General features: G+C 38.3%; 1 protein-coding gene across 2 annotated transcripts in view; it reads right to left on the bottom strand.

Annotated features, from left to right (window-relative positions):
- The window catches only part of LOC149449997 (solute carrier family 2, facilitated glucose transporter member 11-like), an 83,350-nt gene extending 66,590 nt beyond the window's left edge, over positions 1-16,760 (bottom strand). The window contains exon 1 of one of the 2 annotated variants that reach the window (XM_089692519.1): positions 16,613-16,760. In XM_089692519.1, coding sequence (XP_089548645.1) covers positions 16,613-16,654 — 42 coding nt within the window. In that variant the 5' untranslated portion in view covers positions 16,655-16,760. Of the gene's footprint in view, positions 1-14,758; positions 14,777-16,612 lie in introns of those variants that run through there. The other variant, XM_089692520.1, reaches the window with a different exon arrangement.
- Positions 16,761-20,357: the final 3,597 nt, after the last annotated feature.

Here is a 20,357-nt window from a genome sequence, read left to right as displayed (position 1 = left end):
ATATTACCATGTATAGATTAATCTAAACATATAGATCCTTATCGTAAAGTACTACAATATAGTAACATCTTGGTCAAAGAAATTGTGTTTGCCTTACTCTCTACTTGTTCCCATATGTACATATTGACATTTAGTTTAATCCTTTACAGTATAACTCATTTCTTTTTTCCTAAGCAGCCTGGTGTTTGCTTCCTGATACCGGACTTTAATGTGTACAGGCTATGTATACTTGTGTTAGTAATAGTGATGCAATATGCTTTATGCTTAACCTGGTGTGTTAGAGGGGCTGAGGTCCTTCCATGAGTCGAGGCAAAGAACAGAGAACACAATTTACCAAGCAGCTCCTGCAGTTGGAGCACTACAAAAAGTAGACATGTTTGCCACAAACTGAAGAAACCATTGCAAGAGAAACACCTCATATCAACTGTGAAGCATGGTGGCAGAAATGTTAAGGTTTGGGGCTTGCAGTCATCAAGTCTATGTATTCTGCATCCTATCAAAGCATTTGATTAGAATCCAAGCCTATCTGTCCAAAAAAGGTAAAGTTAAACCAGAAATGGATCTCTTCCATTCAATTACTTTTTTCAAGGATTTATGAACATACATGAAAACAAGTATCAGTCAATGAGGGTGTTTAAACAAGATTAAAATATGATGCAATGACAATCTGGAATTAAGAATGCCATAATTATAGTCTACAGTATGTTGACAATACCATTCAAAGGAAAATCCCATAAAGCATCTTAATGGTGCTATGGTGGCAAGCTAGAGAGGTAAGACGTTAAGAGGAATGGAGGGCAATCTAGGGAATCAAAGAAGCCAGGAATTGCAGGAGAAATCTACAGGGGGTGGACATTAGGTGCTCATTAGCCAGACAGAATAGTCTAGTTGGCTAGAGGAAATATTCGGATGGTCAGGAGTGAGTGGTCAAAGTCCCTAGGTATGTACTGTTCAATCCAGGGGTTTTAGACACATTCAAACGTACACAATTTGTCCTTCAGGATCTCAGACATTTTTGCATTCAAGCGCTACCGTGTAATTTTATTCTTCAGCTGTGCTACCATGCAGTGGAGGACGACCAAGCTTTGGGTAGAACTTGTTTCACTTCAAAAAAAGGAGAGTAAGCAGTGCCTAACACTGCTACACAGTACAGTGCCTACGTTTCAACTTTAGTAGGGCTTCCCTAGGATCTTTCAAAATTTTTTCCCTCACAGAGTGCAGACCATCTGGTATACCCTGCTCCAAAATCTCTTGATGCAAGGAAAGGTCCACAATATGTGGAGGAGTCTGGAAGCCCCTGAATCATAGTACTGACACTGAAGGGGTCATTTTTGCCGGTCACTTTGTGACCATGTACGAACACATAATTAGCATAAGATTCGTTTCTATAGTTGAGGCATTTATTAAGCAGTGGGATGTGTTATACTAGGAAATGGATCTTTTAATACGATAATGATCGGACTGACATGAGCAATCCATCAAGGGCTGGCTCACAAAAAAGAAATCTCATTTCTGCTACAGGGGGCAATGCCAGCTTCTGAGGCAAAGGATGTACATTCTTCTTTCACAGTACACAATTACAGCTAGTGATATTTTGCTGCATAAATCATTCATCAGGAAATATTTCCTTGCGATTTCATTAATGTATATCACAATTATCTGTAGACAATATTTAAATGGAGATCTAATTCTTGCCTGTTCAAGTAAGTAGAAAAGGTAGACAATTTCCAAGTGTACATACTTTTCACAAGACTGTAAGGCTATGTTCACTAATGCGGTTGCCACTGCCACGCCTCTGATAAGTGATCCTTTGTTGGTGAGGAGGCGAGGCGATACACCTCATCTCCTGCTTTAACCCTGTAAAAACCACACCACCATGCTGCAACAAAGTGCAGCTTCCAGGTTATTTTCTTAAAGCTTAATTGAACAAGCTGAAGTTAGAAGTTGATTGGCTAACATTCACAGACTAACCTAAATTTTGTACTCTCCAGTTTTAGCAAATCAACCTCTATGAGACTCTCACCGTTACCTATATTTTGTTACTGTATATAGCATAGCACATGGAAACAACATGCACATATTTTTGTTTTTCCGGAATGATCAACTTTCACCAGATTTTCTCTTTCTTGAAGTTATTCGGAACAGCTGATTCTAGACATTAAATACTTACTAAGAAATGAGATTTCATGTTTTTAAGGTTGGTGATACACAGCACAAGGTTTTTTATGAAGAGAAAAAGGACATGTTACCTCAGAGACATGCAGGGAAGTATAGCAGATAACCTGATATCTCTGATGAAGAATAAATAGAATAACCAGTAGCCTGGACATGTCTAAATGTCACAAATTAATCTAAATGACTAATTTATTGGCTGAAAGACTGGTGTTTATATAGAGTCATGCAGTGAAATTGGTATTTTTCCAAACAGCCTGAGGCCCAGTGTAATAATGGAAACCACAGTTCCATATATCCATGAGTGTAGATCATTATGATGAGTTAAAACTTAACTCCAGGGAAAACCATAATGCTTCTTTGCCCGTGTACTGCAAGCAAAAGCTATTTAGGTGTAGGAGACCTCAAAAAGCACTTGTACTTACTCAGTCCTGGTCTCCGCAGCCTCTTCCCCCCCTACCCATAGCCCTGCGTTGGATGTATGGAGTAAAGATGCCAAGAGACAATCTACTGCCCAGCCGTAGGAGAGCGTTGGCTGCCAGGGGAGCAGAGGGTTGGGTAAGAAAAAAGTGCTTTTCGTGCTCACCAGCATTTAACCCTTACAGTATAAGACAACAGCACTGCAAGGGAGCATTTTTTTCCCCTCATGGAGATTGGCTTTAAAGTGATATTAAAGGCTTAATTTAAAAAAAAAAATAACAAAGACATCATACTTACCTGCTGTGTGCAGTGGTTTTGCACAGAGCAGCCCAGATCCTCTTCTTCTCAGGCTGCGCTCCTTGCTCCTCCCTCTTGTCGGGTGGCCCCACAGCAAGCAGCTTGCTATGGTTGCACCCGCTACTCCGTGTTTGCATTCACAAACAGAGCCGCAGCTTGGCCCTGCCCCCTCTCATTGGCTCACTGGCTGTGATTGACAGCAGCGGGAACCAATGGCATGGGTAAAAAACCTTGACCCTTTTCAACCACTTTAAGGCTGCCCCAGGCATCATAAGCAAATATGCCCTAAAATTGGTGAATGGGCATTGCTGCCCCCAATGCATGCAAAGCTTGACAAACTGCAAATCATAGTAGATGCATGATCTGCTGGCAGGTCTAACCTTCCTTCTATTACTCTATCCAAAACTACAAGAAAAGTCTTGGCTTTACATACATGTTAATATAAATTTCTGCTATTGTGCTCTTATTATTGAATGAACACTAATATATCATCAAAATATAGTAGCTTGATTACCCTCTAATCACAATGTAGTGTAAACATAATACCAAACCCCAAAAAAAAAAATTGTAATCATCCCAAAAATTTTTTTTAAATAAAATAAAATAATAAAATAATAAAAAAATAAAAATAAAGATATTAAAAATAAAAAAACACCATACAAGCACCAAAAAAAAAAAAAAAAAAAAAAAAAAAAAAAGGTCCAAAAAAGAGTCCCAAATTAAGAGTCCCAAATTTTTCCAATCTTTATCTGTGATATCTTAATTCTTCATATCTTCCAACATTCTTAGTGATATACTTCAAACCCGATCTTCATATACCTCAAGAAAAAAGAGCTCAACATGTGTGATATCTTCAAAGAAAAAAGGTATCTAAACAACCGTGCCACACGTGTTTCATGCACATAGAAATAAATGTGCCACCATAACCGTGAGAATAAAGATAACCCTCAACCTTAGGAGTCAATCCACTGCATACCACCAAAGGGAGTTCATAGTTACCCTCAAAATGGTATCAGGGGTCTGAGTATTTCTTTCCACTTTATAGATATTCCTTCAGCCTTTCCAGCCACTTCCCACAGACATTCAAGTAAGATGACATCAGCTTCACAAACGGTATATTCCCAATCCTTCCTCTCCTCACAAGTGTACAGATTGCCACACTATCACACTCCCGAGGGAGGAACGGTTGCCGTGAGTTCCCAGTACCTCAAAGCCCCACGAGGATTCCTCGTGGGGCTTTGAGCTGATGTCATCTTACTTGAATGTCTGTGGGAAGTGGCTGGAAAGGCTGAAGGAATATCTATAAAGTGGAAAGAAATACTCAGACCCCTGATACCATTTTGAGGGTAACTATGAACTCCCTTTGGTGGTATGCAGTGGATTGACTCCTAAGGTTGAGGGTTATCTTTTTTCTCACGGTTATGGTGGCACATTTATTTCTATGTGCATGAAACACGTGTGGCACGGTTGTTTAGATACCTTTTTTCTTTGAAGATATCACACAAGTTGAGCTCTTTTTTCTTGAGGTATATGAAGATCGGGTTTGAAGTATATCACTAAGAATGTTGGAAGATATGAAGAATTAAGATATCACAGATAAAGATTGGAAAAATTTGGGACTCTTAATTTGGGACTCTTTTTTGGACCTTTTTTTTTTTTTTTTTTTGGTGTTTGTATGGTGTTTTTTTATTTTTAATATCTTTATTTTTATTTTTTTATTATTTTATTATTTTATTTTATTTAAAAATTTTTTTTGGGATGATTACAATTTTTTTTGGGGTTTGGTATTATGTTTACACTACATTGTGATTAGAGGGTAATCAAGCTACTATATTTTGATGATTTTTGTACTTCAGGGGAAGGATTGTGTTAGTAACTTGGTGGGGATTCTACTTTGGGAAAGGATAGTGCTATTTCTTTAAACACTAATATATGCATAAAGAAATTAGGTAAAATCCTCAGATTGGACAAATATTATCCAGGTTTTCTGTAACACAGCTATACCAAACCCAAAGGCTGCCTTTTTTTGTGCTTTAATACGTCTAATTTTGCATGATCACGTCTATTCTTGTATGTTAGTGCATCAATATACCACCAACTGTAATGATCCAGTAAACACATGTAGCGCTACCCCCAAAGGAGACGCTTGATAATTTTGGGTTCACTGTTCTGCAACCCAGCTCCAAGAACAACCTCAGTCCCTCTGACACACCTGGTTAAATTAGATAACTGTGAACAAAAGTGCTAACTAATAAATAATATTTTACTAGAGACAGTAAAGTCAGCAGGTGACAAAAATTGTAAACTGCAGGTACCAAATTGTAGGGTTTAGCATGGGACAGAATCACATCAATATGCAATAAATGACTGGAATAATGAACCCGGCTGTAGGGCCAGCAGACCCCAGGTAGACCTGTGATCCCAGGAGCAAGAGGGGAAAAAAAGACCTTTTGTCAGTCAGTTCCCTCTAAGCCCTGATGCTACAGGCAAGAAAAAGCATGATAAAACACAGTATATGAAACCTTGGTAAGAGTTCCCCTTTAAAAAAAGCAATTGCTACATTAGAAGAAGAAACGGGTTAACAAGTGACAGACTCTGCAAGCTGAATCCTTTGAGTGGAGAAGTCCTTGAGATAAGGTTGTCTGCGGTCTTCAGCTAGCTATGAAAGGGGCCAGAGGTATTACTGTGCAATGGCAATCAGCAAAGTGAATAGAATAGACAAGGTAGTTCCCGTCAAAGCCCTTTAAGTGGATAAGGGTGTAACAGTGTCTGCTTGCAGTGTCTCTGAGTGGAATATTAAACAGTAAGGTGGGCCTCAGCCTGCTCACCAATCTTGGAGATATACAGGCTCTCGTAGGAAGCGTGCTCCAGAACAGGCTTTTGAAGGTCTCCAGCCAGATGAAAGAAGCCTGACTGGCAACCTGATGACCCAAGGACTCAGCAATGTCTGTGTGGGTGTCTCTAGTGGTAGCCCAAGTAGCCACACTGCTGATGAGGTGCCTGTGGCTGCAGATCTGCACCTAGTGATGGAGTTTGCCAGCAGAAAGGGTGTCTGCTCTATCCAGGCAGCAAAGGCCACACACCAACAGGTAAGGGGGAAGATAGCTTCCTGCTCCTACAGTTGTGTATCCCATGTCCCCTCTGCACAGTCCTCTCACCTTGGAATCCTCTCCCTGATGGCTTCCAGCCAGCGTGGTCCTCTCTTCTTTCAATCAGGTCACACTCTGCCTCTTCCCCAGAGCATGCTGGGCTTGTAGTTTTTTCTACCTGTGGAATAGGGCCTGCCAGTCTCCGGGATTACATGTTCCATAATCCACTGGTCCTCCCCCTGATTGGTCTTCCTCTGCTCCTTGCTGATTGGTCCCCCTTGCAGCCAATGGGGAACCAACACAGAGTCCTCAGCTACTGAAAAAGGCAGGGAGAAGAGCGAGCAGCAAGTGGGAGTTATGCAGAACCCACAGCCACTCTCCTCCGCTTTCATCTCCTGCTCTGCTGACAGGACCAAGGGGGGCTGAGCGGGGAGACACACTGATAGCAAAAAAAAATAATTATATATATATATACATATATATATATATATATATATATATATATATATATATATACACATACCGTTGTGTTCAAAATAATAGCAGTCAGACATCACTAACCTGATCAATCACTGTTTTTGGTAGAAATGATATTTCTACATGGCAAATAATTTACTAGCAGGTGTAGTAGAGTAATAGAAATCCAACAGACATGACATGCATGCATGCTGCCGATTGTGTAATTGAATCACTAATTGAAAGGGGCATGTTCAAAATAATAGCAGTGTGGAGTTCTATTAGTGAGGTCATTCATTCTTTGAAAAACAGGTGGCAATTATTGCCCTTATTTAAGGAAGGAAGGCAGCAAATGTTGTACATGCTAGTTACAGTGCATTTCTCTCTGAAATTCAGAGGAAAATGGGTCGTTCCAGACATTGTTCAGAAGAACAGCATACCTTGATTAAAAAGTTGATTGGAGAGGGGAAAACATATAAAGAAGTGCAGAAAACGATAGGCTGCTCAGCTAAAATGATTGCAAATGCTTTAAAATGGCAACCAAAACCTGAAAGATGTCGAAGAAAGCGAAAAACTACCATTCAAATGGATAGAAGAATAGCCAAAATGGCAAGGACTCAGCCAACAATCAGCTCCAGGAAGATCAAAGAAGGTCTAAAGTTACCTGTGAGTACTGTTACAATTAGAAGACACCTATGTGAAGCCAAGCTATCTGCAAGAAGCCCCCGCAAAGTCCCACTGTTGAAAAAAAGACATGAGCTGAAGAGGTTACAATTTGCCAAAGAGCACATTGACTGGCCTAAAGAGAAATGGCGCAACATTTTGTGGACTGATGAAAGTAAGATTGTTCTTTTTGGGTCTAGTGGCCGGAGACAGTTTGTCAGACGACCCCCAAACACTGAATTCAAGCCACAGTACACTGTGAAGAAAGTGAAGCATGGTGGCGCAAGCATCATGATATGGGGATGTTTCTCATACTACGGTGTTGGGCCTATTTATCGCATACCAGTAATCATGGATCAGTTTGAATACATCAGAATACTTGAAGAGGTCATGCTGCCTTATGCTGAAGAGGAAATGCCCTTGAAATGGGTGTTCCAACAAGGCAACGACTCCAAACACACCAGTAAACGTGCAACATCTTGGTTCCAGACCAACAAGATTGACGTTATGAAGTGGCCAGCCCAATCCCCGGATCTTAATCCAATAGAAAACATGTGAGGTGACATCAAAAATGCAGTTTCTGAGGCAAAACCAAGAAATAGAGAAGAACTGTGGAATGTAGTCCAATCATCCTGGGCTGGAATACCTGTTCATAGGTGCCAGAAGTTGGTTGACTCCATGCAACACAGATGTACAGCAGTTCTCAGAAACAGTGCTTATACAACTAAATATTAATTAAGTGATTCAAAGGAAAGCAAAATATTCAAACATTTTTCAGTTTATATAGTGAATGTTTGAGTTTGTAAAGAAGAATACAAACACTGCTATTTTTTTTGTCTAATATTCACTTTTCTTCAATTTTTTTAGAGGAACAACACACGTTTGATATATTTTTCTTCATGTTTTGATTTGGAATAGAATGTGTAGTGTTCCCAATGCATTTGTGTGTATGGAAATAAAAGCTATTAGAAGGATTTTGAGCTTTATTCACTTTTTTCAACACACTGCTATTATTTTGAACACAACTGTATATGTGTATATATATATATATATATATATATATATATAATAAAGGCACATTTATTTGCAGCAAACAAATGTGCATTTATTATTTTTGTGCAATTGCCAAGCTCCTTTGACTCTTCCTCCAGCTTCTTCTATGTACAGACTTTCAGACTTAGACTTTAGAGAGCTAGAGAAAGTGTCAATGGTCTACAAGTGCGTTGAACAGTCAACTTGTGTTCAAATGAGAACTACAAAATTTGTCTACTGTGGTGGCAGACAGCACTTGCAGTTCATTCTTTCACAGATCTCTGTATTCAGTCACTGATATCTGCAAATTTCAAACGTGACAGCTACTGCAGGGGAGAAGAACCCCTGCACGTTGTCACGGGGAGTGGTGACTCCCATTTGCACGTTACATGCTAAATACAGTGGAGCAAGTGGACTGACCCTTTTATAAGGGATGGTTACCTTTATAACATTCCTTTGGCATTCCAAGCTTTCTGTGCTCCATGAAATACTTCAGTTGAATTACTAAAGGTAAACAGGCTGCTCAATTTGCAAGGCTTTTCTCTCTTTGTAAAGCAAATGATCCCATAGCTTAGTGAATCAGTTGAAACTCTGCTGACTTCCATCATTGAACTATGTGTTTTTTTCTCTCACCTGCACTTGCATATTCTTTGCAAAGTACATTTTTGCCACAATCACTAAGCTAAGGGAAGATTTCCATGAAGTGAACAACCTATTTGTAAATAAACCCCAATGCATCCATTTGGACCCCTCTTGGCTGTGAAAGTGTTCAACTTGAGTGGCCCTGGCCCTGCCATGGCACCACCTGCCTGGAGTTTGCATGTTCTCCCTGTGCCTGCGTGGGTTTCCTCCGGGTACTCCGGTTTCCTCCCACACTCCAAAGACATGCTGGTAGGTTAATTGGATCCTGTTTAAATTGGCCCTAGTATGTGTATGTATGAATGTGAGTTAGGGACATTAGATTGTATGCCCCTTGAGGGTTAGGAACTGATGTGAATGTACAATATATATATATGTGTATAAGCGCTGCGTAAATTGACGGCGCTATATAAGTACCTGAAATAAATAATAAATAACTTGACTGCCAGTGAGTTACCACTTGGGATGCAGTAGCAGAACTGTTGATAGGAATTGTTTTCAGCGGTAGGAAAAACTGCAATAGTGGGCAAAGCTTTTGGAATTGCAATTTATAAGCAGTTGAAGACGGATTCATCAGCACTAGAGGTCTTTTGTACTGTAGGTGTTTGGTGAGTGACTGCCAGGCAGCTGACAATGACTGTATTCTGACCATCATATGTCAGTTAAATGTAGAATTGGGAGTATCAGGGAATTCTTTGGTTATCTGAATGAAGGCCAAGAACCCTTCTTCTGAATGACTGACCAACAAACTCCAGCATTCATTAATCCAGACAGGTCCCTTATTAATGAGCCCTTTCTATATTTCAAACAGAGGTTATCAAAGGAGCTCATTCCCTAAAGCACACACACAGAAAGCAGTATTTCTTCAGGGTCAATTCATTTTCCATCTGGCTAGTCGTTCGTGTGATAGTTTCAAGCAATTAATCCTAGGATCTTGGTCTAATTTCAGAAATGAAAAGTAATGTCTACATTCCTGACGGATTACTCACTGCAGTTATATAAACCAGCAAGTGGAGGTACAGAAAAAAGACTGTATAACGTCTAGTAAGCCATCACTTTAGTGAAATATTAGAAAGTTAAATTAATTGTATTTTTCAAGGAAATAACTGGCTGTGTTATGGCAGATTAGCTAAACCATCATCAGGGAATTTTGGATAGAATTTGTTAGATAACATTAGTTAAATTGCTGTGAAAATTAAACATTTCCCTTGCATATACAGAAAGGAAAAGGGCATGGTGAATATTATAATACAATTTCTGCTTTCTCTGCAGAGCTACAGTGCGTATTTCCAAAACAGAAGGACTATTGACTGCTATCGTGGACCTACATTATAGCACTAAAAGGTACTTTAGAACTACAGTTTGGTGCCTGCTGTAAAGCCACCCTCAATCCATGTGTATGGTTTGCCATTGCAAGAGCTATTACAAAGAACTGCAAATAACCAATTTAAATTTAAAGTTGAAATCCAGTGCGTCACTGTCACGTGCTCCCTGATAAAGTCAAGTAAATGTAAGTGCAATATATTTTTAATAAATGTTTGAAGTTTTATCCACTTACTACACCATATGAGGCATATTCCCTTTTGGGTGAGATAACAATTACCATCCTAAACGGTGGAATCTTTAAAGCTATCCTAACATCCAGTAAAGGAAAGGAAGAGTGGACAGTCCCTAGTGGTTGGAGGAGATAGAGACTAACAATGGAAATATTTTAACTTACTTGCAGTACAATACTAATTGGAGGTGAGAGTTCTGAGAGCACTGAGGTGGCACTATGATGTATGAAATTCACATGAAGAACGGATCTATATCATATGGTGTTGGATCACGCATTTCCTGGAATTTAATTAATTTTATATTTATTTATTTTTTCCTTTGTTATTATTAGGCACATTGTTATGAGTTTATTCACTATGGCTTTTTAGCATTTGATTGATTGATGTTTTATGCTTTTATTATTTACATGTTTGTATTTACATGTTTGTATAATCTCCTGCTAGCAGTGCTAATACCGGATAATGGATCATCCAGCAAACAACCATCAGGCAAGCAACTTTTAGATTTTGACTGGATAATGACTAACTATAGCAAGAAAATATTCACATGCATTCCTGAATATTAATGAATATATATAGGTTCTTGGTTGTTGGCCATTTCATCCACAAGTAAATAATCAAATAGAGAAACTACCTAAGTATCAATATATCAATAGATAGAAGTTATTACCTTATGCTAGTTATCTTAGATTGTAAGCTCCAAGGACCAGGGCCCTCCTAAAGCGCTGAGCAAACTGTTGGCGCTATATAAATCATGTATAATAAAATAATAATAATCAAATCAGAAGTATTATAAATAGTATTAATTAGTATTATTATTATACAGGATTTATATAGTGCCAACAGTTTTCGCAGCACTTTACAATATAAGGGAGACAGTACAATTACAATACATTTCAGTACAGAAGGAATATGAGGGTCCTGCTCGTGGAGCTTACAATCTAAAGGGTATTATAAATAGTATTATAAATATTATTGTAAATTGTGATGTTTACATACACAGATATCTATACAGGCGTACATTGGTTTACGAACGCCTTGGTTAACATAATTTTCGGTTTACAAATTAAAATCCATTGAAAATAATGCCTCGGTTTATGAATTTTTTTCGCAATACAAACGGATTAATTGGTTTTCAATGCATTTACGATTTTTTTTTAATCATGTCCCTGCACAGTATTTATGCCTTTAAAGTACACTTTATGAAGAGTTTTTAAAAGATAAAATACTTTTTTTTTTTTAACTTTTTTCTGACCTCTGGAACAGATTAATTGATTTTCAATGCATTCCTATTGGAAACCGCGTTTTGGTTTACAAATCTTTCGCAATAGGAAACGTCCCGCAGAACGCATTAAATTCGTAAACCGAGGTACACCTGTGTATGTATGTATGTATGTATATATATATATATATATATATATATATATATATATATATATATATTAGAGGTCACAGAAGGTAAACATATGTAAATTCACTGGAACTGTTGTTATTACCCTAATGCCGATATACGGCCAAGAGTCATATTCATTGGCATACTATTGATAGGCGTTTCCTAGCCAGGGGCATGCAGTGCCATATATCTTAGATAAAGTAAGAGTATGCCAGGGTTCAATTTACAAGGACAATTTATCCTAGTAAATGACAGATACAGTATATGACTTCATGTCATACTACTAACACAAGAAGAATATTATGACTAGAATGCTTAAAGGAGGTAGATAGTGGAACCATGTTTTATTCCAACAAATGTGACTGCTGATTTTGTTGTCCAGCTTGTATTGTTCAGATGATATCTTTATCCTATATATGTTTGGGATGCGTAATTTTAGCACTATAGTGGAGAGTTATACAACAGCCGTAACCTTACCACACACACACAGGCCAGCATTGTAAGGAATGCATCTTATCAGTAACCTTTATTAAAGAAATAAATGATCAAGAATGCTTAATTTTTTTTTTTTTTTTATAATCTTTACGGTTTAACTATTAGGGCTCACGTACACTGGGAATTGGAATGTCTTCTCTGAATGCCCTGGCAGGAAAAAGCCACGCATTGCACACACATCCAGGCATTTGAGCATTTATGGTTTCCACTGGCCAATATATTAAATTATTCTGGCCATTGAAATGAATGAACGCTCAAGCGCTAAATGCGTCTAAAGAGAGTTTAGACACATTTAGATACAAACGCTCCTCTCCTGAATGCACCTGTGATGGGTTTTTTTTGCCTGCAAATGCTTTTTCTAATACACCTGTAAAAGCCTATGTGTGCATGGACACATGGGCTAACATAGAAACATGTTTATAGGCAGAAAGGAAAAAAGTCAAACACCTGTAAAGAAGTGTTTTTCAAGTCCTCTGCGTATGAGCCCTTGGTAATGCTACATAAATCTTAAAGCTATGCCTTGTACACCCTACATGCACATGTATAGTTCAACCCATGCCTATTCAACTTTCCATTGAGGACTATGGAGCTGTACAGTACAATACTGACTTGTCCCAGCACATCAGCCGAGTTCAAACAGAAATGTTTTTAAACCAATGGATCACTCATGGTACTCGTTCCCTGATGTTATCATTTATGATCAATAAATAGATCACCTAAAAGTGGTTTTAAAGGTACAAGGTTTTTTTTTTTACTTTATTGCATTCTATGGATTAAGGTCTGCGTACAGCTCCTCAGCACACAGTACACAGGAACAGAGCTGAGGCTGTCAATCACAGGCTGTGTGCGGGCCGTCCCCCATATGTCACCTTTTTTCCCTTGGTGTCAGGAAAACGCGTCCGAAGAAAATCATGCTGATAGCAGAGGAATAATGCAGCAGACAGAAATTACACTTAGGGGTTTATTTACGAAGGCTGGTTCACTCAGAATCGTGTGCAGCTGCGCATGGTAGCCAATCAGATTCTAACCTCAGCTTGTTTAATTAAGCTTTAGCAATAAAACATGTAAGCTGATTGGTTTCTATGCAGAAGTGCATGAGATTCTGGGTGAACCAGCTTTAGTAAATAAACCCCTTAGCGCTCGTAATTGAGACAAGTACACACTATATGCTTTGTTCATATTTCATGTCAGAGAACTACAACCATGTTAAGTCTCTAGGACATTCATTTTAACTGTGAAACAGTCTCCAAGCAACAGCTGATTAACTTTCTTTTTTGTAAAGGTCAGTTGCTCAGTTAGAAATATGTACTATACATCTCTACAATGTGCACTTGTAAACACAATTAACACCTAGGTAGTATATGCAAAAAAAAAAAGATCACCATTGGATGTATTACAATTGAAGTACTGTGCTTAATATACAGTGTACACCAAAGTGCTGACACAATTTTTAATATATAGTATACACCAAAATGCTCACACAATTCTTAACCTCCCTGGCGGTATTCCCGAGTGTAGCTCGGGGTAAAGTTTCAGTACCACAAACGGTAACCCCGAGCTACACTCAGGAATACCATGCGGTGCTGCTCCACGATCCCTCGATCACTTACCTTGTTCTGCGCTCCCACGATGTCCCTCCTGCAGTGTCCCCGGCAATGTAATCCGGCGGATGCCGGCATCTGTCATCTGGTTTCCGTCCCCTGCGAACGTCGGGACGTACGGGGACGGAACGACAGGAAATTTGAAAATGACAAAAAGTGACATTCACTAAAATCACTAAAATCACATAGTAAAACATTACTGTACCAACCCATTTCACATACATTTTGTCCCTAGTGCTTTGTCCTGCGCCCTGCCTGCATTTTTACTGTTCTTTCTGCCTGGAAACTGAGAAATGTCCATGGCGTCCAAAAAGCGTCCCTTTAGGTCAAAAGACCAGCTAGAGAACAGCGATAGTAAATTAGAACTACTTGCAGAATTGAGTGATAATGATTTGTGGGGAAATTCGTCATCAGACACTGAAAACGATTTTGCGACTTTGCTCAGTGATGTGCGAACTTGGCGCTATATCTCAAATTTCAGTGTTTTGGTTTGATTATATTATTGAATTAAATGTATTATTATATTATTATTTTTTATGATTATTTATTAAATTATAATTTATGATTTCGTGTTTCAAGTTTTATCCTACCCGGGATGTTTACTAGACTCTTTTTCGGACAGATTTCTGTGAGTTATTCCTAAGAATTACAGGCCTACAATATAAAACGCCAAATTTCCATGCAAAATAATGGTACTGCTTTCAGCACCAAAAATCTGAAATAATCATACTGCCAGGGAGGTTAATATATAGTATACACCAAAATGCTGACACATTTCTTAATATATAGTATACACCAAAATGCTGACACAAAATTCTTAATATATAGTATACACTTACTTAACATACAGTATACACCAACATGCTGACACAATTCTTAATATATAGTATACACTGACTTAATATACAGTATACACCAAAATGCCGACACCAGGGGCGGACTGACCATTCAAGTGTATGATCCAAACGCACACGTTCCTGCGAGACTCCGAAACGTTGCCTTGCTGTAACTATGTGATGGTTTATTAAAACCTTTGGACCCATATTGGTGATCCTCGGTGTGCTGGTGACATTTTTCCCGGACTGACCATTCAGGCACTGCCCGAGGGTCTGGGGTTAGTAGGGGGCCCCATGAGATTCCCCTTGTACCTTTCATAGGCTTTTTTGGGTGTGGTTTGAGTGTGGGTAAGGACACAGGGGCCCCATGATCCCCTATTGCTCGGGGGCCCCATGAGTTATCAGTCCACCCCTGGCTGACACTATTCTTAATATATAGTATACACTGACCTTATATACAATATACACCAAAATGCTGACACAATTCTTAATATATAGTATACACTGACTTAATCTACAATATATACCAAAATGCTGACACTATTCTTAATATACAGTATACACTGATTTAATATACAGTATACACCAACATGCAAGTATACACTGAATTAATATACAGTATACACCAAAATGCTCACAAAATTCTTAATATACAGTATACACTGACTTAACATACAGTATACACCAAACTGCTGATACAATTCTTAATATACAGTATACACAAATGCTGACACTATTCTTAATTTACAGTATACACTGATTTAATATACAGTATACACCAAAATGCTGACACAATTCTTAATATACAGTATACACTGACTTAACATACAGTATACACCAAATTGCTGACACAATTCTTAATATACAGTATACACAAATGCTGACACTATTCTTAATTTACAGTATACACTGATTTAATATACAGTATACACCAAAATGCTGACACAATTCTTAATATACAGTATACGACTTAGTATACAGTATACACCAAAATGCTGACAAGTCTTAATATACAGTATACACTGACTTAATATACAGTATACACCAAAATGCTTACATAATTCCTACATATAGTAAAATTGTGAAAGCTACGGATAAAATGATTGAAAATATATATGGAATGTAATGCGTGGGCTTTAACATAAAGGCTACAATAAATAAAATAAAAGGGTATATAAAGACCAGATTCTCCAAACGTATTCCAATGTTTTGGTTTGTTTTTGCTACACAGCTTTACAGGATTTCAGAGTGAATGATGGTTCTCTATGTGAATTGTTGATAATAAAATATGTATTATATTGTCTGTGTTACCTATAGCCACCAATCCATCACTTGTCATTTTTCTATCCTGAGATTGAAAATGACAGCTAAAATCGGAATCTTCTGGGCAGTGCAGGCATTCTAACATTTTCATGGGTAAGGTGATTGTAGCCTTTTGTAACAACACAATTAAATACTGTTTTACTTGCATTATCAGTTAATGTTTTTGGGACAAGTTTTTGGAGGTTTATCCCATTCTCTTTGTTGAAAGCACTACTGAAAAAAGGTGTTGCATACAGTCGTTAACTATGTTGGCCCGGTTTCTTAGAAAACAACTCTGATGAGCGTGCTTTGGATACGTATTCGAGACATAAAATAGGAACAAGACAGAAATCCATGTGTGTGAAATGAACAAAGGTCTAGAATATGCTGAATATGACTTCCAGCTATAGCTATAAATGGTAACTTGAGATAAACCATCACTCATTCATCCATATCTCCCATACGGTATATATCCACCACTTACCTGGCTTCTGCTCCTCTAATGTATCATAGACTAGGCGTTCAGCAATCCATGTGTATGAGATAAACACGCATCTACAATGAACACAACTTGACTTCCAGCTAGAACTGTAAATGGTTCCTTGTGATCAGCCATCACTCATTCATTCACATCTCTCATACAGTATAATCGGCCACTTACCCGGCTTCCACTCCTCTTGTGCATCAAAGGCTGATACTCCATGGCTGGGGACAGTGTTGCTTCAGTGCTACTTCTTTATCTAACTGGAGAAATGTCTGTGCCCTTCTCTCTCTTTTAGAAAGATTTCACCCAGTGAAAACAATATCCAGTATTATACTAGTGGAATAAACCATGCATGTTAAAATGGATCATGCAAACATAATTTAACACAAGATGCTTTGACAACAACAACCAAAGCATGTTATTTTTTAAGTCATTTGAGTCTGTAAGGATACATGGTTAATTAGTTCCAAAAAAGAAATATATCATACCTTGATTATACCCATCTTATTACAGGATTGGATGTGACCTTAACAGCACATGTGAAGTTTTCATGTGATAGTCACTGCACAAGGTTTATCCTAGGGCTATTTTTTTTTTTAAACCTCTTCAGTTTCAAAGTTCATGCACAGGGAGGATAGTGAGCCAACTTTTTTTTTTTAGAACTGTGATCATCATTTTAGATGTCTGTGAATGATTGAAAGATGCACAGCAGAAATATCCAAACTTTTAATACCGTCCAAAGTTTTTGAATTACTCCCAAATCATTAAAACCTGAGAAAAGAAAATTAACACAAAACTTTAATTACCAATTATGTTATAAAAAAATATCAATTAAGAATTTTTACTGGTTGTTGTGGGCAACTGACCCATCTTTGTTTTTTCACCTTTCAACTTTTTTCATGTCTGGTTTTTCTTTTCTCTGGTTTTATTAATCAGCGTAAGGTAGAAAATGGAAGATGCATAAAAGGCCCTGAGAGTTTTATCTTTAGAGAAAAAACTTTAGATGGAAGTTATCTTTTTACCTTTTTTTGCTAACTTCAGACACAAATTGAGAATTGGTGTGCTCCGAACTAACTTATGAAATATTTTTCATCGATCACTGACCCTTTCAGGAGGCAGGAACAGGAAAATTTCCTGTTCCAGTAAATGGACTCTCTATGGATAGACCCTCCTTTCTGGACCCTTTGCGTGGGTGTATGGTCCTGGCCTTTGGGATTGTTGCCTTGCTAAATTCAGGGCTGTTCCCAAGGGTGACACCATTGCTGTGCAACTTTCTTGCATATACAGTAGATTCTGCCTGACTTTAATCTGTTCCCGCCCGGCCAATAGCAAAATGACAGCCAAGCGGAACTCTCGCCAATCCGGGTGGGCGTCATATGACATCCTCCCCAGATCGCACTTCCTGCGTGCCCTATATGATCGCACCTCCTGCGTGCCCTTGGGGCCGTGTTGTGGTGAGATCTGTCACTGGCTGTGTTCCTTGGACACAATGGATGACAGATCTGTGTACCGGCCCGTTACCAGGACCATATGACCAATCACAGCAGGTCACATGACCATTGTAAACAATGGATAGCTTCCCTTCATGCCATCCATTATATATACAATTGTGTCACTAGCTGTGACTGGTCACAGTAATCACATCATACAAACTGGGCCAATCACAGCCCATCTGTGTCATGTAATTAGCTGTGGCCAATCACAGCTAAACACAACAAAAATACCTAAATGAATCGATTCCATTCAGTTAAATGCTTGCTTATAGCAATGAAATTCTTTGATATAAGCAATGATGTGTTAAAAAAAATGCTGATCACTTCCTCAGAGTAGTGTAATGTTACTATGGTAACATTATACTGCGCTGGTCACAGTGTGTTATGAAAAAAAAAAAAAAAATTTTAAAAAATAGTAAAAGCATTAAAAAAAAAAAAAATTATTATTATTATTTTTGTACTGTCACCAGTCAGTCTCCCTGATCACCGCCATACCAGCTATATGATGAATACCTCAGACTGTCTACTTTGCAAAAAGGGGTCATTTGGGGGATATCTGTATTGGTCGTAACATTTTTGGGCCTCACAAAATTAGATTGGCCTTCAGAAATTCAACTTTGGGAACATGTTACATACTCCAACCATTAGTAGGGTGGAACATGTTCCCACCACTGCAGCTGCTGCTCACTGGTGCAATGCTTTCCAGGGTAAAAAAAGTAAATGCACATTTTTTTACATGCAAAAAATTGTGAACTTATCATTTAATGCATTTTATTGCCTCTGAACATGCAGGCCCTGTTTTCTGTATGGCAGCTTCTGATTTATTAACCACCTGCTGAAATCTCAGTGCTCTGATGTGGGAGGCTGCATTGCTTGTATCCCATTAGTAGTAGTTAACCCTTTAGGGGTTTCATACCAAAGAAGCTAAATTCCTTTTGCACTAATTTTTTTTTTAATGCTTTGGGAAACTTCAGCAGCTGCAGTTTGAAGTTGAAATGTAATTTTTAGTATCTTTAAGGGCCAGTTCACACTATAGAAATGCAGTCCAGATGCTTTCTGGGTGCATTTCTGCATGCACGTTTTCGATTTTTTCCCCTCTCTTTTTCATGTGTTACAGTGCAATTTTGATGTGTTTTGCCATGTTCCAGTACTGTTCAGTGCAGAAACAATTCAGCATGTTCTACTTTTTTTTGTGAACTGAAACATACCGCACTGGCATAAACTATGCCATTGGAACCCATATAACCTACTGTATTTTAATGCAGAAAAAAAGCTTCACTGGGCTGCAACTGGTGTGAACTGGTCCTAAAGCAGTGTTTCTCAACTCCAGTCCTCATGGACCCCCAACAGGTCATGTTTTCAGGATTTCCCACAGATGAAACAGCTGTGGTAATTACTAAGGCAGTGAAACTGATCAAATCACCTGTGCAAAATAATGGAAATCCTGAAAACATGACCTGTTGGGGGTCCATGAGGACTGGAGTTGAGAAACACTGTCCTAAAGGATGAGTTCACCTGTTATAAAGCAAAAATAAATGCACATTTTCTTGCAGGTAAAAAAAATGTGCATTTAGTATTTTTTTTACACTGGAGCCTGTAAAGCATTGCTAATCGCGGGTGCAATGCCAGGCGCCTGTATTTCCCGTTAGGGCAGGCAGTTACTGTGCCCTCACAGTTTGTTGAGAACTACAAGCCAACAGTACTTATAGATCATTCCTTCACAGAAATATGTGAATGAATGACACGGCCATATGGGCAGAGCCCCGCATGGCCACTGTGTTTTTCATTGTGACAGCTGGTGCACTGTCACAGGGAGGGGGGCAGGGAGGGGAGAGGAGGCAGGAACTGGAACACGTTAGTGTTCCACCCTAAATACAGGTGGAACATGTAGCATGTTCCAAAGGTGAACTTGGCCTTTACATTTCTTGATGGTTTGAGCAGCAATTGTACATGTTATATCATTTTTCTTAATGTAGACTTCTTTAAACTTACTGAGCATCCCTGTTTAACAGGGATTCATTTTTTACTGCAACTGGTCTTGTGTAGCCAGCAGTCTAATCTCTCAATTCTATGATTGCTGTGATGCAGATAAGTAGTTGATGAGCTGCTGATGAAGTCCTTGTGTATCTAGCAGTCCAATCCAGCACAGTTCAGAATATGCTATTTCTGCTGCTAGACCCATATGGAAGAAAAATATATTTGAAATATATTTAAAAAATATTCTTCCCAAATATATTGACATATATTTGAAATGCTACAAGAGATATATATAAAGATATATATATATATATATATATATATATATATATCATACACATATAAATCACATATACTGCATGCTGAAATGCGTTTTTATTACAAAATCTATCAAACATATTTTTAAAACTACATTTCAGACATACTGTATGTCTTTAAAAATACAAATCTAC

The sequence above is a fragment of the Staurois parvus genome, unplaced genomic scaffold (assembly GCF_062004578.1).
Source record: "Staurois parvus isolate SC_StPar_1 unplaced genomic scaffold, SC_StPar_1.0 ptg000589l, whole genome shotgun sequence".
Taxonomy (NCBI): domain Eukaryota; kingdom Metazoa; phylum Chordata; class Amphibia; order Anura; family Ranidae; genus Staurois; species Staurois parvus.
The sequence above is the reverse complement of the archived record's forward strand: the minus strand, read 5'-3'. Positions and strand labels throughout refer to the sequence as shown.